The 23,324-nt window shown below is 36.5% G+C and overlaps 1 protein-coding gene across 3 annotated transcripts; it reads right to left on the bottom strand.

Moving 5' to 3' along the window:
* Positions 1–7,939: 7,939 nt before the first annotated feature.
* LOC132037391 (KH domain-containing protein At4g18375-like) lies at positions 7,940–22,132 on the bottom strand. Of its 3 annotated transcripts, XM_059427903.1 has the most exons (10): positions 21,978–22,132; positions 16,088–16,186; positions 14,607–15,332; positions 12,367–12,840; positions 12,048–12,293; positions 11,686–11,898; positions 10,768–10,823; positions 10,598–10,688; positions 8,316–8,795; positions 7,940–8,143 (listed from the first exon to the last, which is right to left on the bottom strand). In XM_059427903.1, the coding sequence occupies exons 3-9, from the start codon at positions 15,234–15,236 to the stop codon at positions 8,361–8,363; spliced, it is 2,145 nt and encodes a 714-aa protein (XP_059283886.1). In that variant the 5' UTR covers positions 15,237–15,332; positions 16,088–16,186; positions 21,978–22,132; the 3' UTR covers positions 7,940–8,143; positions 8,316–8,360. The 3 variants fall into 3 exon arrangements, with proteins under 3 accessions (XP_059283886.1, XP_059283884.1, XP_059283885.1); XM_059427901.1 differs by having other exon boundaries at positions 8,103–8,795; XM_059427902.1 differs by having other exon boundaries at positions 8,103–8,795; positions 16,106–16,186.
* Positions 22,133–23,324: the final 1,192 nt, after the last annotated feature.

Genomic DNA, 23,324 nt, shown 5'->3' with positions numbered 1-23,324 from the left:
AGGCGGGCTCGAGACCAGAGAGTCGGTCACATTCTAATAGCCGTCCGGAGATATTTTGGTCACAACACTGAAGATCTTAGGACTTTCCTTCAAATCACTCAAAGTATTTAGTCTGAGTCAAACTACAAGTAGCCTAAATTCTCGTACAGCCCGAGGTATGTAGGAAACCCAGAAGCCAGGGTCTGGCCCACATATCTAAAAATCGCATAAAAATGGGGGGTAACATGCATTGGAGCAGTAAAAAATTAGGGTTAGTCAAATTTCGTTGCTCAGGGATGGTCTTGCCATCCCCGAACATCGAAGGGGTAGTTGTTGACACCTAATTTTTGACCTCCCATAAGTTATTTTAATTTCTCATAGTCCTTGGATATTAAACAGGGTGAAATATGTATTTTTCTACAAAATCAAGATGATTTTACAAAAATTATTTGGATAATATTTCGCCATTTTCATTTGGAAAAATAATTTCTATAAAACTATAAATCACGTGGAAAATTAATTTACACATTTATGAGACATTTGTTAAAACCAATCAAGGGAATAATTCAAAAACAATTATTTATTTAATTGTTAAAATCAATTAACAAGCATTTTTACTTTCTCGTTTAATTCAAGAAATCTGACTAACTAAATCAATAATGATTTTACCTCAAACTTTAATTCCTACATGATCAATTTACATTTTTGTGATTTGTAAAATATAATCGTGACTAATTAGATGTTTAATTGTGGTTATGTTTAAAAAATTACTTATTATGTGTTTAGTTATGGCTACAATCTAAATAATCAATTGATTAGTCGATTAAGGCTCAAATTGAAATGACCAGTTTCATGGACTAATTCCAATTAAGGCCATATTCGCAAAATCGAGTCTATTTATGCAATTAGCCATTAATTGATTAATTTATCAAATTATGGCTATATTTGAAATGATTTAACTAGTAAGATTTTATTTTTTTTCCTATTTAGTAAAATTACGTATTTTTCCCGATATACATATATACATAAATAAACATGTATATCCGTGTATAACGTATATATATATATATATATATATGTATATAGCATTTGGGCCGCCCCCTTTTATTTCTGAAAATCGGTCGGGCCCGATCCAATAAGGACCGCGACCTGGCCTAACAAGAAACAAGTTTAAATGGCCAAGTCTCAGCCAAATGAAAGGGGTCGTTTGCCTTCAGGGTTTCTCATAACCCTAGCGCCTCCGCCCCATCCCTTCTCCCTTCACACGTCACGGTTGCCGGAAATGGCAACATTTCAGGCGTGTCAGTCCTAGCATAGCCAAAACGAGTAGCAATTAATGCAAACTAGTCTCTCTCCTCCCATTCTCACAAAACGCTGCCTTAGAAGGTAAAATCAAATCCTCTCTCTCTCTTGCTTTTCCATTGTTTACGTTGATACCAGTACACTTGCCTTAATTAGCTTCGTTTTGACCTGGACAAATCCTTGAATCTCATTGGTTCGTCAAGAGCCGATTGGATTGAGGATAGATAGGCTAAAATCTAGCCCTTCATCGCTATTTCGCATTAATCTGAGTCATTCATTTTAGATTAAAGCATAGTTTCAGAAAAAAATGATTTGTCCCACATCGATTGGGGATTAGGGTTTCTGTCTTTTTAGGTTCTTTAAATAAAACCCTCAATTTCAAGGGAAAGGGAGAGAAAAAAAGAAGGAGAAGAAAAAAACCTAATTCTGAGTTTCTATACTTGAGATAAGGTTTAGTTCAAAAATTTAGACTTAGCCTTAAGGTTGAGTTTTCATTTCAATTTTTAACTTAATATTGTCTTATATGTGGCTGAGTTTAAGTTTGGAAACACAGAAAAGGCTCCAAGTCCATTCTTGACCCGATTGCACTCAAAAAAAGGCCACTTGGGCCTGGTCGACGCTAAACATGTTGGACCAAGGCCCAACAGGTCAATTCTTTCAAAACATGAACAGTCAGTAATCGTTAAAGGGAAGCTAATATGTACGAGAACGTGTTGAATGCCCAGCCATGGGTAAAAATGGTTAACTAGGGGCTTGGTACGCCCCTAGCCTAACTTGTTTCTTATTTACTTGTTTTACTTTATGATTGATTGTATTGTATTTGTACAAAACTTGTAAGAAACAGTGTATTATAGTGGAATCCTTATCATTTGAACTAGACATCTTAGGCAAATAGTGCATATACCGTTTAGTCGACTTTAGATCCCTAGATAATTTTCGAAACACGGATTAAACATAATGATTTGAAAGACTTGAAAAGAACAACAAATGGTTTTGATAAGTTAAACGAAAACAAAGGATTTCAAAGTGCAAAAATGATACGGTATTTCTTTTAAAATTCGAACCAGTTTTTATGGAATTCCACTTCATAAGCTAAAGCAAGTTTTTTCGGAAAAAGATAATTTGAAGTTAAGCAATTTTGGGCCAAAGCCCACCTGAAAATATACTGTTTTGGGCCACGACCCCATCTAATTTTGGAAGGAGGAAAAAAAGGCAATTTGGGCTCAAACCCACCTAAAAAAACAAAAAGTAAGCATTTTTTGTGTAAATATGAATACACGGTTTCAAGAGTAATAGAAAAACCATTTTATATATATAAAGCCGAACTTATTCAAAATGAGTGGAATACGTTCGTAAATACAAGAATTTAGGACAAGGCGTTCCAACGCACTATATGGATGGACCTGAGATAAAGTGTGTGATTGAAACATGAACAAGAAAAAGATGTTATATACCAATATATACGTACATATGCATCCACCAAAATATTTTGATATTTTACAAACAAAATACATTATTCTTATACATAAAAGGAGCCTATTCTTACCGGGATATTATAAATCCAAACCTAAACTATCCTATTTATAAAGGGGATATAATCATTTTTTTTTATATGCAAGCAATGAAAATCTTTTATAACGTGGAAAATAAATACTAAATAAACAGTTCATGCAGATAGTCACACACTGGAATTCAAAGGTTAACCGTATAGTACGGATCCTTAATACTAGGGTCTCTAACACCTTCCCTAGGGGATCACCAGAACCCTTACCTAGAACTTTGGATTACGAAGGATCTTTCACGGAGTTTGAATAAATCCTTAACCCTTGGTTTTCCTATTTCCTAAAAATTAGGTGGCGACTCTTTTTCAAAATAATTCCGAAAGAGCACCAACAAGTTCTTAGTAGCTTTCCGAGCACTAACCCCTCCCGTGAAATGCGAACTGTAACAGGCATCACCTAAGAGCTGAAAGGTCACAAACTCAACACCATGCTTCTTAACTGCCCCCAACTTATGGAGGCTCTCGTGACAGTCAATAATGAACTCATAAGCATCCTTAATCTCAGTGCCATAGAAAACTGGAGGTTTTATCTTAATAAACCTCCAAAACAAATCATGCTCCTCACCGGTCATCACCGGCCTTGCAATTGGTCTAAGAAATACCTTAGGTCCTGGAGCCTCATCCATACATGGATCCATAGCTGCAAAGATGCTGTGCCCCTAGGGAACGAACCCTGTCCGGAGCCGGATCACCTAATCTCACACCCTAGCCATCTGGAGCAGCTGGTAACACACCTGCCTCAGTCAAACCGTTCAACAGGTTCAACACTCGAACCATAACATCTGACAACACTGGAGTAGCCATATTTGTCTAGCTGAGCTGGTGTTGCTGCAAACTCTGCTGCCTCATCTGGAGCTACCTAAGGCGCGGGGGATCTAGCACGAACCTGACCAGCCGCAGGAGTCCCACCCCTAGCTGGTGTTGTTTCCCGGCCTGTACCACGACCACGACCTCTGACCTGGCCTCGTCCACGAGCTGCAGGCCCAGCGGACAGCTAGGGTACCTCATCAACAGCTGCCCTCGCACGAGTCCTCACCATCTGTGAGAAATAGAATGAAAAGTTAGATACCAAATTGAATCATCCAGATACCAATTGGAATCAAGTAGCGCGAAAGAAAGAAAAAATTTGAATTTTTCTAGTGTCCCATAGCCTCTCGAAGATAAGTACAGACGTCTCCGTACCGATCTGCAAGACTCTACTAGACATGTCCTTGTACAACGAGATCAACGAACCCTTGGCTCTGATACCAACTTTGTCATGACCCAACCCGTCATGATGTCACCCCCACTAACCCCCCTGGTGGGCAAACCATCCCCTTAGTAAATTATTTAATCAATAACCCATTTATAAATTAATAACAATGAAGCTAAACCATAAACTGTCTAGCCATGCCATAATAAGATAAAAGTGTGAAAATCTAAGCTATTACAACCCTAAAGATCTGAAAGTCATCGTACAAGAATTCTAAAACACAAAGCTGTCTAAGAATAAATAATTGTATGGAATAGTATAAGTGTCTAGAAATGAAATAGACATCAATAAGGAAAGATCTTCAGGCGGCATGGCACAGATAGGAGCTCACCCTCTGATCTGAACGGGAAATAGCCTCAAGCTAATTGTGAGGTCTGGAAGAAGTCTGTGGAACGCAATCTGCACTCATAAAAAGGTGCATCAAGGTAGTATCAGTACAAACACTATGTACCGGTAGATATCATAGGCCGACTAAGATTAGTATCATGCATACATTTGTAAAACCAACAAAATAGGCAGATAGGCACAACAAAGACAACAATACCACAGTATCAAGATTCAATCATCAACTAATCAACAATACATCACAAGAATAAGATAAGTTAAATACAATTCAATCCATGATAGTATCTCAACCGTACAAACATGCTAAGGGCATTGTTCGCATAATAGTCATAACCTGCAGGGGACCCACAGTGTCCATGTACCACTCACTCGAAAACTGACCTCGGATCACGAGCTCATAACTAGGCAACATCCTCACCCCCAGTTAAATGTGCCCTATATATATCCGATCACAAGATGAGTCCCAACGTGGTTCAAGTCTAGAACTCAATATGAAGCATGATCAATCAATAATATCAGTGTCAATGAATACAAGTCCTCATGCCACAAGTCATATCAAGATCAGATAATCAACTCAACAACAGCATGAACATACAAGCTATCTCACATATCAAGAAGAGTACATATTAACCCTTTCCTTCCAATTCACAACAAATACACCTCATGTTCAATACATAAAGAAATGGCGACAAGCCCACATAATCAGAAGTCATATCAACCTAAGTAATAACCAACCGGACTTCATGCACGAAAGCCTAATCATTCTTTCTCCTGTCAATTCTACTACATATACAAGCTACTAATCAAAGTCTAACTCAAGTAAGCCATAATCTACCTCAGATGCAGAGCTGGAATGAACACAACTACTCCGCTGGAGCTTTTCCCTTCTGTAACGCCTCGAAACGCTCAAAGTCTAGCAATACAATGCTAAGTAAGCAACAAACCATCTAATCAAATAAGAATCAATATTTGGGAAATAATACCCAAAATACCCCTAATCATCCAAAAGGGAAAAACCATCATTTAAGGGTGAATTTATCCTATCCTCAGTCCCAACAATCATAATCCTCCAATTTATATGTTTCTAACCACTTTAGACCTTTCAAATTAGAATATAGACAAAAACCCCCAATTTGGGTGAAACCCTAAGTCTCAACTCACCCATGGCCTCGAAATTCTCAACAGATGTCTAATTTAGTAAGTCAAACCCCAAAAGAAATAAAACAAGTTTTCATACAAATACACAAAATACAATCAAACATCTCGGGAACCGAACCATCCACCCCACTAGGTCATAATCGACCCTCCGAACCTCATGGAATCGACGAAAATTCGAAAAAGGTTGTTTTACCCAAAAGTTAACTATTGGTCAAATTCCTTCATTTAAGGATTCTAACTCCTTAATTTTTCACTAGACTCGCTCCTAGTCTCGAAAATGGATCAGCAGGGGTAAAATGGTCAAAACGCACATACAAATTTATCAGAGGCTTTAAGGATTTCATTGAAGTCACCTCCCACTAGCCAGCTACCAGTTATAGTATTAGAAAAATCGCAGAGTTGATCCCAAAGAATTTTCCTTTCAGAGAAAGTATTACTAGCATAAATAGCACTAAAGTACCATTGGTGGTTAGAATTATGTACCTTCACAATGGCATGGATCCCCTGGTTGGTGATGGATAGGTCCTCAATCTTCATGAGGTCATCCTTTCATATTATAACCAGCCCTCAGAGTTTACCCCTGAGGTATTTCTCAAAACACTTTGATGATTACTGAGTATCGCCATGGAAGATACAATCGTTCTTGCTCTTCAGAAGTCTAAAGTAATCACATCTAGATTTGATGGTGGTTCTAAAATTTCATCTGAGTGAGTTGGGTAGAAACTAGAGAGAAGACGGAATCTAGGGAATTATGCATACATGAAGACGTAGGCCATTAAAAATGTGTCATTTCTTTATCGTTAGTGTCTTCATGTCATTATTCAGCATTTAACTAAGGTTCTTTACCACACTAAATCGCACCAACAGTATTTTCGATGATGAAAGACAAGATTTACAATTTATCCTTTTCAAAGCTGTTGCCTCAATTTAAAAAATAAATAAATTATTACAGGCCCTTTTTTGGTCCAAAGTATACTCCCTCGGTCTATTTTTACTTATCATGTATACTAAAATTAGATGTCCACTTTTACTTATCCAATTTGGACAATCAAGAAATAATTTATCATTTCATACCCATTTTACCCTTATCATTAATTATCGGGTTGAAAACTTCAAAGAATTATTAGTGGCCGCACGAATTTTAAAGTAGTTTGATGGATTTCAATCATTACATGACTTAGTACTAATTAGCGGTGATATAGTAAAATTGTCATTCTATTTATGATCTAAAGAATGTGTCAAGTCAATACATGATAAATAAAAATTGACGGAGGGAGTAGTAAAATAACTTTCTCTGTAATTTCTCTGGACTTATTCTCTCAAAACACCATTAAAATGATCTTTGAAAGACTTGAATTACTGATGCTAAATTACTATCATTAAATACTTACTCGTACTCAATATTTAAATTAAATCATAATTATTTATGTACTTAAATAATAAAACGATACTCTGACCCCCAACCCTAACTAAATCATTGCCCTAATATATATTCGTACAAAGTCAAAAATCAATAACAAGTATTCTCGATATTAATTCATCAACATGTTCACTTTGAAATTTTGTCAAATAAGACATAGTTTACTTTTCTTGGTGAGACGAGCACGGTCTTCTTGTGAATATATTGTTACAATAGTTAATATTGATAGGAGTACAAATATGAAAGATTGAATATTGGACTTAGCAAATTCGTTTATGAAAATGACTTAAACTCTTCTCATTTAAGAAGTGTAAGCTAAATGTGGAAATATGTGATTTAATGACTTCCCATTTCTCATAAATGAATTTATGTTTTGTTAAGTTAACCTATAATGAACTTAATTATCACGAGGAGATGTAAGGTTTAAGCCTTAAGGAATGGGAAGCTTACCTAAAGAAAATTATCATCTACGTTGATGCAAAAACTATAGGACACTAACAATAATGCTCCTTCTTGGTTGCAAGGGACGAAGGAGGCTAGTTTAGCCAAAAAATGGTTATCAGTTCAAGAACGTAGTACACTAAAAGAAAGGGTCTCTAACACGAGGAATATAAAACCTCCAAATTTTCTTTGTGGTGCCAAAAGGCACAAACCAATGTAGTCTCGATTGATTTTCTTTCTTGTGCTATGTTCAAGGCCTATAAGATATAAGGTGGTTAGTGGTAGAATTTAAACAAAATATTGCAATATAGCAACAACGTTTTCCCTTAGTTTGTATCACAAACCTTGGTATCCGTCAAATTATTTTTGTTTTCCAGATTACACTAATATCCATGAATCAATAAGGTTACAAAAGAGCAATTTTGGAACAGCAGAGGAAATTTTATCATTTTAAGACAATCTCATTACCACGAAATCCAAATTAGGGAGTTTAAGTGCAATACCATAAACCACAAGTTAAATGTTGCAGAGGAAACCTGAAGCAAGGTCTCTGAAAATATTGCGAAACAATTAACTACTTAACCTCTTCAACCATAATCCGCTACTCTTAACCAATCAAGGGGGGCAGGAAGAGAAGTTCCATAGAGTGCAAGAAGTTAATCTCTTACCGACACTTCAGCAACAACTATAGCACAACATGAGATTAAATTATGGTACAAAAGTGACTAAAACCTGCCATATCTAGATAACCATAAAGAAAGACCCCTCTTTCGGGATTAGTCCCGAGTTCTCGCAGATATCCCTATTACCGGGAAACCTATAGAAGCAAGAATGGGAAGAGGAAAAGGAAATCCTACAGTTGGATTGCTTGTGTAGCATTCTGAGGAACTTAGTATCAAGCATCAATAATGGTAGGAACCTTGTGCAGCCATATTCTGATATGGCGGTGGCTGCTGGTGCTGGTGCTGGTGCTGGTGTTGGTGCTGGTGCTGGTGCTGCTGTGAATTGATGTTCTGATATGGAGCTTGATGAGGATTAGTGTTCTGGTAAGGCAATTGGGAAGGACTACCACTAGGATAGCCACCTTTAGCTGTATAACTCTGATAACCACTTTGTTGAGCAGCGTAGCTCGGGTGGTAAGCACCTTGCTGAATATTGCTGCCCTGTCCAGCAGGAGACCCGTATCCTTGATAAGTAGAGCGCCCAGGATTCAAATTCTCGGAAGACCTAGGATAATTGTGCCCAGCATTCACATGATCTGATGGCCCCCGAATATCATCAATAAATCCAGGTCCGGTAGAACGAGGATCCCGAAATCTTGCACTACTTCCAGCAAACTGTGATTTAAACAAACGATAATTAGCAATAAGAACTACATGAAATAGAAATCAGAAGTCAAGTTCCGAAAGCAACATCGCCTCAATAAATAATCCATTTCTCATGCTGTTACCAACCCCACACCACATTTATGTGGATATGTAAGTATGAATAATAGCTCCTGTGTATCTGCTACCTTTTAACAACATAGGTATCGGCTAACTCTATCAACCGAAGTTAAGACAAATGGAAAGAAACACCTATTGTTTTCTTCCCTCGGCTAGGACTTGAACTCTAGGTCTGTCCAAAATCCATCCTCTCAAGCACATGTATAAAAAGAATTCACAACTGCTGCAATCGTGAGCCCAACCTATCAATTACCACTTCTTAGCCTTGAATCCATCATATATTAGAAACAAAAAATGGGTGCAAAAAATTGCACCTCCAGAAATGCACATTGAGATGAGGAACTGAGATTATCCACTATCGATTTAAGCTCATCGATAGGAACATAAGCCATCATTTGATAGACTTCTTTTTCTTAAATGCAACAATATTTTATAGACACTCTACCAAACTAATAGACCTAGAAGACTCTTTATGTGTCCTTGGCCCCATTCTTGAAAGAGCACAATGAAAATGAGTTCAAACTCTTCTTAAAAGTGCCATTCGTAAAATAGTGGATGCATCCTATCACATGATTCTCTATTAATTCCTAGCAATGAAGGAAGAAGACCATCATAAACCCATGAAGACCCAGAACACTACTGCTCTCACTAGTCTTGATGCCCTCCATCAACTCTTCTTTATCAAAGATCTATCATCTGCTACACTTTCACCCCTACTAATCCTCTGAAATGTTACTTAATCCGCAGCTGGCCTCTAGTTCTCCTTCTTGCTGTAATTGTTTGGTAATAAGAGACTACTCCATCGTTGAGCTCCCATTTCCTCAGGTTTCTATCATGAAGGTTTTAGTGAACTTGTATATTCTAGGTGCATTAGGAAGAATATCACTCAATAATTTTTGTCCTTCCAATTCCTCCCTTCTCAGCTCTCCCCAAATGTGCCCTCCTATCTCTTTTCCTTCCAAGGATGCTATGTTTGTCCCTGATCTCCTGAAAACCTCACATTTCCATCTCCTTGGGAAATACATATGCCCGGACTTACGTTTTATGTAATATTAAAGCTACTTGAAATGTATTATATGCTCTATAAATGACTTTTTATATTACACAGTTTATGTATTTTGTCATTTGGGTAATTATGCATATCATGACTCATACATTCAGCTATATCATAACAATTTTTTAAGAGAACAAATATGCTATCTCTTACTAGTAATAATTATATGGTTTTCCAACATAACAGCATGAATCAAAATATAATTATTACTAAAAAAAATATCATTACAAACGACTTATATGCATATATAAAGATCATAATACAAATTGTATAATACAAAAGACAACAATAAAACGGAAAAAGGAACTACACTACTTAGAAAGAGAATTTTATCATGAATTGAACGCATCTTAACATACAGAGTTTTATACATGTAAAAGACATGTAATTTTTCTAGCATGTCCCGAATATATGATAACATAAAAATGGAGAACATGAAGGATTTATAAGATTTCTGTATCATGAAAAAGAAAAGGGGAATCAGAGTAAAATATCCAGCAGTTCACCCAAATAGGTCTAGTATCATCCAAAAATGGAGGGGAACAACATAAAGTAAGTCTTCTACCTGGTTGGACCGAATGAACAACCAAAAGAACTCACTAAACCACCTATTAGTAGCTCTAGGCAGAGAGTAATTTACCTCATTAATGTTATACCCTCCTGTTCCTTTTGCAGAACCAAAAGAATGGTCTGGAAACTTCATCTCTGGGGGACTACTGATACTTGAGTATCTGGAGTTCAAAATGGTGATCAGATCAACTGCAACAGAAAAAGCAATCATAAAAGAACAAATTGAGGAATTGGTAGTACCTAGTGTCAATGGGATGATCTGGATAACTTGGATGGTCATATTCACGAACAGCACCCTACAGAGAGAATGTGACACTTCTTTAGTCAACCGGACCAACTGAAAAGACCAAGGCAGCAAATGGTTTCCATAACCCAGAAAAGTGTGACGAGTCACTTATTCAACATCCAAATATAGGTGCACATATGGCTTAGTGGTCAATGAAGTAGATTGAGAACCATGAGCTCTCAAGTTCAATCCCAGCAGAGACAAAAACACTATGTGAGTTCTTCCCATCTGTCCTAACCTTGGTGGGCAAAATTACCTGGTACTTATTGTTGGTGGGAGGTCGCAGGTATCCCGAGCAATTAGTCGAAGTGCACGCACGGTGGCCCGGGTACCACGGTTACGAAAAAAACCATCCAGATATGTGTTCAAGGGGAAAATACTATCAGATAGAAATGAGGCATAAGTATATTTAAGAAGCTTCTGTATATAGGAAGGCATGTCCCATATACAATTCCAGTAAATTCATTTTGAATACAGGATTGGTGCATCATCACATTACTACCCTTTAAATGAATTAGATGATGCCTTCTGCAGGACATACTGGCATGTTGGTAGAACTAGGTGTTCTCCTCTAAGTTGCTCGGACTCTCTAAAAGTGTTGCCGCACCCATGTCGGATCCTCAAAAAATACACTACTTTTCGAGGATCCAACACGCACCCGTCTATATTTTTGAAGAGTCCGAGTAACATAGGTTCTCCTAATGTGAATTATCCTAGTAAAGAGGTTACAACAAACATATCGCACTACTCCTAACACCAAAATAGAAGATCAGAAATAAAGGTATGAATTGGCCCAGGCACCACCGCTTTCAAAACAAAAGTCAAGGTATAAGCTCCAGTAGAAGCAACATTAGCAAGATGATCTTTCATACCTTCAAATGTTCATATCTTCTAGAGCTTCCAGCACCCATCACACCTGAACGTAGTGGATCTCCACTTCGGAAATCCTCTGAAGGAACAAATCCAGGAAGTGGCCTAACAGGAGTAGGCTCCACTTTACTACTTCCATCCTTAAGGCATCTTTCTCTAAGCCTTGAAGAAACCTCAACCAAGGCATCTTTTGCAACACCAATGCTTCCAGAAATCTGAATAGATGGAGCTTCAATTACTTTGAGATTGAAATTTCTCACAAAATCATGGAAACAACAGTACTGGCATGCACTAGAAAATTGAAACTAGGACAGATGTGAACCAGAAGTGACTAGTCTAAACTTGCATACTACAGATAAATGACCTGCACAAGCTCTTCATCTGCAGATGCGCATCTGGGTTTATTGTCCTTGGAAAGAACACGAATATCCGCCTGCGTCCTCCTCCTCATCTCATTGATAACCTGTCCTCCTTGTCCAAGAATGCAGCCAACCTTATTTGAGGGAACAAGAAGCCTCGTAGTGATAATTCCTTTGTCAGAAAATTCACTTGTTTTACTTTGAAGCTGAAGGATGGCATCAATAGTTTGTGATCTGGGTTCCCAAAGAGACTGGAAGGAAAACAATGGCTTAGTGACATGCTATGAGTATGCGAATATTATGATTCCTCAATGGGAAACATACCTCCAAAGAGGAGACACGAATAACTCTTTCATCAGATTCGGGTGAGACATCCTCAACACGTATACTCGCTCCTGTTTCCTGCTGCAGTTGTTTTACATTGGAGCCCCCCTTGCCTATAACACCACCAATTTTTGCAGCTGAACACAGAATTTTCATGGTGAAATCACTTGGAGCTTCGCCAGCACAAGGGGGAGGAACATAATCAAAATCCTCACGAGCAAATCCAGAAAGCTGGTTCCTATACCCTCCCACCCCTAATGCAGGTGGCATACCATTTAAATTATTTTTACTTTGAGACCACATTGATTTTCCTGGAGGAATCATATTTTCCATGGGAGGACCAGGGGGGTGAAAACCTTTAGCACCATGTACCGTGGGAAAACTCAAGGTTGGTTTGTCTTTGCGTGGATTCTGATGCAACAGAGTTGATACTTCATACAAGGCTTTTCTTACCAAAGCAGGTTTACCTGATATCTGAAAAAACCTACCAGCATTGAAAATTCTTTTGACATGATATGGCCAAAATAGATACTTAAATTAAACCCCAAAAACTATTAGCAAGAAAATTAACTAAAATTAGGGGATTATAATCCCCCAATAAAAAATAGTAGTTCGGAACATGATTGTATCCCGACAAAGGCAATTACCACAAAACCAAGAGACCAAACAGAGTTGAAATCACAAATTAGCTAATGATCTATAGATGTTTCATATGAAAAAACAGCATGGCTGCCCAAAAAGAGAGAGAGAGCCGAACAAAAATCTGGCACGGCTGCCAATTGCAAAATTTAGAGCATAGACATTAGCTAAGTGCACAGAAACTTGCTGCTTTTCAAAAATGTTAAGCTGCTTTGATCTGAATTTTAATTCAAGATCTTATGAAGTTTTGATGATCGACAATGAACAAGAAGGATGGACAAATATATACAAGAACCAGGTCCCTAACATATAAAGGAACTGGTAACGCTGGCAACAGGATTGCACAAACACCAAAAGAACCAGGTCCTTTGCAAATTGCAGAAGAACTGGAGACTGTTGGTCCAAGCAGGAAAAGCTGTTCCAAAGCGAAAAGGAACACTTGAAGAATTGGGATTAAGGCTTAATTCAATTCTACAAGGAATACAAGTTCAAGACATGGAAATATTACCATAATTGAATATATGGAATTAGCTTTGAAATAGGCGAAAACAATTGGAGGCCGGCGCAGGATTGGAATCCAAAGTCAACAAGGATTGGTTCTTGGATTCTTGAACCAAGTCTTGGTTGGATTTGGAGAATATTTGTTCACAAGAAGCGGTCATCATACTCCTATAAAAAGCATCACACTGATGCTGTTGAAGACAAGAGACTTTTTTTTTGAAACTGTGACAAGAGACTCCAGAGCAAATAGAGAGAAATTATTCAGAGTCTCTTCAAGTGAGAGAGAATCAACTACAACAAAGAAGAACCTGTTCCTATCAAAATATATTCATACAGGTCTTTGACTTGTAATAGTTAGATTCTTTGTTCTCAAACTGTAACCTTTTACATTCATAGAAAATTCGAATTGGGTGTTGTTTTGAGTTGTAAAGGCATCTTAGACAGGATAGTCTTTGAAGAAGTAACTACAATTAGTGAAGAATTGTAGTGTGGGGGATAGGTGATGTAGTGGTCACCGGTAAATTCCTTAAGTTGCAAGGAGTTGCAATCTTAAAACTGCTTGAGTTTTTAGTGGAGTTTTTTGGTGAAATCCTATTGGAGATAGGTCATAAATCCTTGTGTGATTTATTATTCCGCAATTTATTTCTTGATTAGTTGCTGAAGAGCATATAGGTGCAGCATAAATTATCAAAAGAAGCATCTTGTTTTTTTAAGTTCAATAAAAGATCAATGAGGCAACTACAAGTCAGATAAACAATAGCTACTGGAAAGCTCATCTAACATTCAAGGACTAGAATAGCTAAACAATGGTGGAACATAAAAGATATTCTAGCACTAAATATCAGGACTAGTAGAGAATTGAAGATAAGCACAAGGAAAAAAAAATGTACAACAAAGCAAAGATATCTGATCAACGTAACTGCTACATGCAGAACTAAGATCAGTACAGATGAACATTTAGTTTAAGTAAACAATACTCTTTCCTTTTCATCCTCTGCACTATCACACTCTCCAAGCAATGAAAGTTCATTTCAAAACTCACTCACCTTAAAAATAAAAAAAAGAAACTACACAATCTAAGAAAAGAACATGAAACTTACTTGGACCAATTCATCAGTGGTCATAGCACAAGCTGGCAGATGCTCAGCAGAGAGAACACGAATGCTTGCCCCAGTCTCACTTCGCAATTTCTGAATAACATCGCCTTTTCTTCCTAAAAGGCATCCAACCATATTGTTCGGAACAAGGAGACGCGTGATTATTTCAATTTCATTCTTATCCTCATCTTGTGCTCCATGCAAGTCTTCCTCAACAATCCTATTGTGAACTTTTAACAGCGCATCTTGCGCAGCACAATGCGGCTCCATGGCACCATCTTCTTCCCCTGTCTCTGGATTTTCATTGTTCTTGTCAGTATCTTGTCTCCTAGCTAACTTCGTAGAGGGACTAGAGATGAATACTATTCTATCGTCAGAACCAGGAACACTGTCAGCAACTGTAATCTTTGCTTGAGTTTCCTCTCTCAAGGCTTTGATTATGTTACCACCTTTTCCAATTACGCTACCAATTTTTTTGGATTGACAAAGTATACAATAGGTAGTATCTGAACCTTGAGAATTTTCAGATGATCGCTCATGACTAGAAAAATTCCTTGCATTTTTAGTGCCTGCCTTCCTCTTGAATTGGGGGTTCGAGCGTTGCTTGAGAAAATTTCTTTTGTATTGGTCCATGACTAGATGGATTAAATTATACTCAACTAAAAGAACCTTTGTATTCCCTCGTATAACTTCTCCTTGCTTTAGCAGTTACTCCAACAAGGTTATGACCTGAAAAAGGAAAAACATTTAGCAAGAGACAGAGAGGGAACCGACGACAAACATAAACGAGTTAAATAACTTAAAATGTATGATCCCATCCATAATAACTGATAGGTATGCAAGGAGGAAGAGATTTCTGTTGAACATGGGAGGGGCTAAAGTTTCAAAAAACAGATCACTAGAAATGAAACTAAAACATAATCATTAACACTGCAGAGTGTCTTCAGCTATGTTGCTGGGACTCTTCAAAATTCTTGCCACGCATGTGTTGACACGACATGGGTGTAGGTGTGGGAGTGGGACCGTCACCGGATTTGGCCAACTTACCTTGGGTGTTTTGACTACATTTATGACTGAGAAGTATAGATCAATTGGGTATTTGGTTCGATTTATTGGTTTATGTCATATAATTACAGTTATATAAAGTGTGAGAATGTTTTGCTATTACACGAGATATGTTATGAATAAAATACGACGAGTTTATAAAGAACTAAATTTGAGAGTATTGGTTTTAGTTCAAGAGCTTTAGTTAATCGAGAAATAGACTTTATTTGTTGTAATATATATTTATTGCTCGGACTCGGGTGCGGGTATTTAATACAGGTGCGGAACTCGTTGAATTTGTTCTCATGAATTTGTAGCTTTACCAGACCCCATCTATTTTGCAGTGTATATATGCTTAATAATCAAAGATTAATGCACCTCAGGTTAAGTTAATGGTATGAGTTTCGTAACCAGAGAAATGAATTAACAATTAAATATACCTTGTCAAATAAGTATACCTCTCCCTTCTTCAGAAAGCAAATTAGATAGATTCCCACCAAGTATCAAAAGCATCCAATAGCATTCTGTAAAACATATTCCTGGAGGAAAGAGAAACCAAAAAGAGGTGGATACTGTGAGATTCTGCCATGAGCTACAAAAGGACCTCTATAAACTCTAGATCCAGCACTGTTGTCAAGAGGTGAAAATCGTAGAGAAGTTTAAGCGCAAATATCAAATAGGATATTCACTTCAATGAAGAAAGATGCAGATGAAGGAATATATCTGTGTGTATATATGGATGTGTGTGTGCATGTACAAACACACACGCAAATACAATGCAATAATAAGTAATTTTCACGGAAAAAATAACTACATGGACAGAAGAATTGGAAAAGAATTATGATACGTTGGAAAAAACAAAACCCAAATTTAGTGAACATTACTAACTAAAAGGCCTAATATATGACATGACACTTCCAAATCGCACACATCTGCAGAACTGGTCCGCCCCCCTAACTTTACTTGTTCCAGTTTAGCGTCTACTTGTTACAATCCCACATGATATTTCTTGATCAAAAAATAATCCCACATAATAAGCATCTCTGAAAGAGGAAAAAGGGTTTAAAATAGCTCGTATTCCCTAATAGTGTTGGCGTGGATAACATATTACATAACGCGTATAACTAATATTGACCATCACTTCGGACCCAAATTCGTGCACCTTCAAGTGGACCTGCGTCTACTTTTTGAAACCCCGGTTATATCATACACATCCGCAAATAATCTTCAATCAAATGGACTTGACGCCACCTGGGTTTCCCGCGAGATCCATTGACGAAACACCATCTCAGATGAGGAGAAAACTACAAGATCCTCCCCCAAACTCCTCTTAAAGTCGAGAGAAATTCCTACAGAATAAATATATCTCCGGTTACTTCATACCCTCCAAACCACCCACCAGTGCAGCCTTCTACACCAGCCACCACAGCTCCGATGACGATTCAAGACACGCAAACAGTGATAATATACATTGTTTCCCCAAAATCGTACAACACCACAGTTAGTACTATATTAAGAGGACTTAAATTGTGTGCATATTAAAGGTAAGGAGTCTATCTGGAGTCAATTAATGAACTTTGCTCCCTCCAGAGAAGTTACAAATGAAAACGGATTCCAAATCCTCAAAAGAGATCAACGGGCAGGCCATGTTATAACTTTATTGCATTCAAGATATTAACACCATTATTTTAGAATTTTGGTATTATGTACACAATTCAAAACAGTAATACAAATGACACACAACTTATATTCCCTATCACAAATTAATTACACTACTAAGAGTACTTTGTGCTTATGGGGACTAGAGAATCTTGAGACTTTGGATTATTTACTACGACTATGACTAGTTACGAGGGAATACGTTGAATAGTATCTAAGACGTTTTTGTTATTCCAAAATAAAGTTTTAAAAAGGTTTTGAATTAAATGCATTTTTCAGTTTAAAATGAATAAGTGAAAATGAGAAAAGAAAAAAGTATAAAAAACAGCTGGCAGATAATCTGGTACTTCATGAAACGAGGTCATGCAGAGTAGGAACTGTTACGTCACAGTGTACAGACGATGACGTGACCCATTTGTCGTTGATGCAATTTACTCAAATAAGAAAGTCATTATTTATTGTTTAAAGTATTTTATATGTGTACTGTGTAGTCCAAATTTAAAATGGAACACGTAGTATTGGTGTAGTAGTTGTAGTAAAGTAATCCCCTAGCAGTTATTGCAGTTAAGTAATTTAAGACCTGTTGGTAAGTTGGCTAACGGTGAGAAGTTTTTTGGGACCAAAATCAAATGGAGGGTATAATCATCCAATTTCAAGTAGTTGAGGGGCTCTGGTCATTTCCTTTTCAAAATCAGGCCTTGAGATCTGTTTGTTTTAAGGGGCATAGCTTCGCCAGTTGGCTAATGGCAAGGACCTCTTTTTGGGACCAATATCAGACACATGGTATAGTTGTCCTATTTCCAATAATCTAGGAGCAATTTTGACCCTTTTCCCTTTAATCATTAACACTTCGTATAAAGCTCAACAGTTGTAATTTAGATTTAATGATTAATTTGCTTGCACTGAATTTCTAATTTCTATTCCTAGTCACTAGTATGTTCATTCACCATAATATTAATTATGGTGAATGACATACTAGTGACCACGAATGGAAATTACAAATGTGGTGTAAGCAAGTTAATCATTAAATCCAAATAACACAACTCCACGGCTGGCACCAGAGGGATCTAGGCAAGGCCAAAATGAAAACTTGGACCTCTATTCCTTCAGTGACAGGTGGACTATATGGAAAAAAAAGAATGAAAGAACTTTTAAGAGCAAATCGGAATCTGTAATTAGTATTAAATACAGATGAATATCTTTACTTTTCTTTTTTTGGTGCAACGTAGCTATTGCAAATGACATTGATCCCATGGTTGACTTTTTGGGCTCATTACACCATTCGTAGGGCAACAACATTATAATTACTTCACAGCTCTAACTAGTTGCTAATATCAATATATACTACCTTTAACAATCAAAAAGTAATACTAATAATTAATTTATCAATTTGACAGTTAATACTAATAATTAATATATCAATTTGACAGTCATACTTTTTGGGTAATGTAGCCTTTCAGATAAGCTCATGGCTACTAAGACCTATGCCATGGAGCTTTGATGCTCACCGTAATGCTTAACGCTCAATTTTAGGGTTTTATCATTGTCTTACCTGCACCTTTACGAACATCACGATCCAGTGAGTTTAGAAGAAATATTAAGCTAGATAATTATTCACTCTACCTTCTAGTATCACTAAAAAATAGTTTCCTGTCTAAGCAAAACTTTGTGAACTCCTTAACATCGATCTCTTGGTACGTAATGAAAGATGGAAATCATGCTACTAGTGTTCCAATGCAACCTACAACTATAAACATTACATTCTTCATCAATGCTGTTTGTACTTCTCCGCCAACATTATGTATTACCATATCAAACTCATGATATTGAGAAAGTACATTCAACAAAAGAACAATGACTATGCTTAATAACTTGAGCAATCGTTATAAGCCTTAAAAACACCGATTCTCCATATTTCTAACTGAGAAGCAACCATTTATTAATACAAGAAAAAAGATGCGAACTAGGTTATCAATCTTTTCAGTATCACAAAAAAGATTGATATTAAGCTAGCTAGCTATTCACTCTACCTTCTATTATCACGAAAAGCAGTTTCCTGTTTAAGCAAAACTTCATGAACTCCTTAAGCTCGATCTCTCGGTACGCAACGAAAGACGGAAGTCATGCTCCTAGTGCTCAAATGCAACCTAAAACTATAAAAATTACCGCTTCACTAATGTGTTTCTACTTCTCCGCGGATATTATGTATTACAATATCAATATTGAGAAATTACATTCAACAAAAGAACTATGACTATGCTTATTAGCTCGATCGGGTAATCATGAGACGCCTTAAAATTACCGATTCTCCAGATTTGTAACCGAGAACAATTATTTATTATTCTACACGAAAAAAGATGGGAACTAGGTATCAATCATTTTATTATCACAAAAAAGATTGATATTAAGCTAGATAGTTATTCCCTTTAACTTCTAGTATCGTGAAAACAAGTTTGCTGTCTAAGCAAAACTTCATGAACTCCTTAAGCTCGATTCCTTGGTACCCAATGAAAGACGGAAGTAATGCTCCTAGCTACTCAAAATGCAAACTAAAACAATAAAAATTACAGCTTCACTAATGTTGTTTCTACTTCTCTTCCAATATTATGTATTACCATATCAGACTCACGATATTGTGAAATTATATTCAAACAAAAGAACAATGACTATGCTTCTTAGCACGAATAATCGTGATACGCCTTAAAATTACCGATTCTCCAGATTTCTAACTGAGAAGCAACCATTTATTAATACACGAAAAAGATGGGACCTAGGTTATCAATCTTTTTAGTATCACGAAAAAGATTGATATTAAGCTAGATAGTTATTCACTCTACCTTCTATTATCATGAAAGGCAGTTTCCTGTTTAAGCAAAACTTCATGCACTCCTTATGCTCGATCTCTCCGTATGCAACGAAAGATGGAAGTCATGCTCCTAGTGCTCAAATGCAACCTAAGACTATAAAAATTACAGCTTCACTAATGTTGTTTCTCCTTCTCCACTGATATTATGTATCACCATATCAGACTCACGATAACGAGAAATTACATTCAGTAAATGAACAATGACTAAGTTTATTAACTCGAGTAATCGTAATACGCCTTAAATTTACCGATTCTCCAGATTTCTAACTGAGAAGCAACTATTTACTATTCTACAGGAAAAAGGATGCGAACTAGGTTTTCAATAATTGTGGAAATGAAAGCGAAGAGACTGAAGTCAAATGCAACCTAAAACTTTACAAAACAACAATGACTATGCTTAAAACTACCGATTCTCAGATTTCTAACTAAGAAGCAACTTTTATTATTCTATATGAAAAATGATGCGAACTAAGTTTTCAACAAATGAACAATGACTATGCTTATTAGCTCGAGTAATCATGATACGCCTTAAAAATACCGATTCTCCAGATTTCTAACTGAGAAGCAACTACTTATTACTACACGAAAAAAGATGGATATTAAGCTAGATAGTGATTCAACAAAAGAAAAGTGACTATGCTTATTAACTCGAGTTAATCGTCATACGCCTTAAAACTACCGATTTTACAGATTTCTGCACAAAAAAGGATGGGAACTAGGTTTTCAATTGTAGAAACGAAAGGAGGAGAATGACGTCAGATACACCGGAATGTAAAGAAGATAACGGAAATATCAAGCTAGATAGTTATTCCCTATAGACTATGATATTGAGAAATTATATTCAACAAAGAACAATGACTATGCTGATTAGCTCGAGTAATCGTCATACACCTTAAACTTACCAATTCTCCAGATTTCTAACTCAGAAGAAACTACTGTTAATCTAAACAAAAGAAAAGAATGTGAACTAGGTTTTCAACAAAAGAACAATGACTACGCTTATTAACTAAGCGTTAGGGGTGTTCACGGTTTTGGTTAAAACCAAAACCAAACCGAATAAAAAAACCGACATTTGGTTTGGTTTGATTTGGTTTTAAATTTTAAAAACCGACAATATTTGGTTTGGTTATGGTTCTATTAAAAAATAACCGAATAAATAACCGAACCAAACTGATAAATTATATACATAAATTTTATAATTATTTATATGTATAATATTAGTTTTTCATAAATAATTATAAATATTTTATACCTTTTAATCATTAATTTGATTTTTGGTCTACTTATTTCACATGATTGTTTAAGGCCCATGTTTTTAAGAATATGTCCAAGCCCATATCTTTAAGTCTTTTAACTCTTTAAGTGTTAAGTGTAAACCTACTAACAGAAGCTCACGTTAGAGTCTAATGTCTTTCAACAATTGTGGAAACGAAAGCGAAGAGCATAAATTCAGATACATAACATTTCAGATACACCGTGAACGTAAAGCAGATAACGGACTCAAGGTAAATAATGTGTGTGCCTAATACTATAAAAATTACAGCTTCATTTGCTGTTTTTACTATTATTCTACGGTAAAAAAGGATGTGAACTAGGTAATTGTGAACCTAAAATATCAATAATTGTAATATACCTTAAAATTACAGATTTTACGGATTTCTAACTCAGAAATAGCAACTACTATTAACTAATATTAATCAGAATAAACTTATTATTAAAAAAAAAAAAAAAAAAAAAAAAAAAGGAACTAGGTTTTCAACAATTGTAGAAACGAAAAAGCGAAGAGAATGAAATTAGATACGTACTATTTTTTGATACATCAGAAATGTTGTAAAGCTGGTAAGAAAGCGGAGATAAATAATGTTGGATTGGAGTATAGGGCTCGGCTCGTTTGGTGTTGTTCACCGGCGGGACGAGAATTTTAGATTGGTTCCATCTTTGATTTCAGTAGAGGACCTAAGGAGAGACACTTTTGGGCCTGGGCTTCTCTAGTTCTTGGGCTTCAAAAAGATTTGTCTCCCCTAGGAATGGCCAATTTCCACGATTGTCGTTATTCAGGGGTCGTCTTTAATTTTTGTCCCTCAAATTGCTGGTCTTTAATTTTCCCCTTCGCCTAAATACTCCGGGGTTCTGAGTTCGAATCCTTACTCAGTCAAAAAAAAAAATTGTAAGGCAGAATTCCGTAGCAAAATTAGGCTTATTCGAGCCTGACTTTTATAGAATTCCAGCAGAGTAAAAAAAAAAAAATTCTGCCTTGCAAACTTTTGCCTTAAGGTAAATTCTGTCTTATAAGGCATAATTTTCGCGAAGCGCCTTGCGAAATTGTTATTTTTTTGACTGAACAGGGGTTTGTATCTATAATCTCGGGGTATTTTCGGCCACTCTTTTAAGCGAAAGGATAAAAATTAAAGACTAGCAATTTGAGGGACAAAAATTAAAGACCGGTGCATTTGAAGGGAAATACGTGCAAAACAAATAGGGGGGTGGAAAATGGATGGGTTTGGTTGGATTTGGGCAGATTGAAAATGGTTGAACAAAAATGTGTTACGTGCCTATATTTCATGTGGTCAAATATGGGTTGGGTGATAAATGAGTTGGTCGGTTATGGGTTAGCCCATATTATATAAGTTTAATGTTTATAAAAAAAATATTCTCAAATTAAATTAATTTTTTCATATATTTATAATTAAATATTATGAAATAGAAAATTCAGGGGAGGGGGGGGGATAGGCAAGGTGGTGGTAGTGGGGTGGGCGGTATTCATGGCTGTGGGGGTGTAGGTTGGAAGGGGGTAGGGGGAGTAAGGGGTGGTCTATGATTGGTAGGGTAGTAGGGAGCAGGGGTAGGGGTACGTGTAGGAGGTGGGGGTGGTGAAGGGTGGGGTGCGGTGGGTTGGGATTGGTGGTGCATTGGTGTGTTTTTTATCCATCCGGAAAATGTTTCCCATAAATTTTTAAGCAAAATATTTTCTTCTATTTTGAGGAAAATGAGTTGTTATTGGGTCTAGTGAGTTCATATATGGATACCCATATTTTATCCATATTTGCTCATATTTTATGGGTTAAAAAGAGACTTAGAAAGACATATTTACCAAACTGAAATATAAGTGACCCAACTTACTAAAATATGGGTTAAATGGGCTAATTTTCTAA

This window comes from Lycium ferocissimum, chromosome 11 (assembly GCF_029784015.1).
Source record: "Lycium ferocissimum isolate CSIRO_LF1 chromosome 11, AGI_CSIRO_Lferr_CH_V1, whole genome shotgun sequence".
Lineage (NCBI taxonomy): Eukaryota > Viridiplantae > Streptophyta > Magnoliopsida > Solanales > Solanaceae > Lycium > Lycium ferocissimum.
This window is presented reverse-complemented; position numbering and strand designations above follow the sequence as displayed.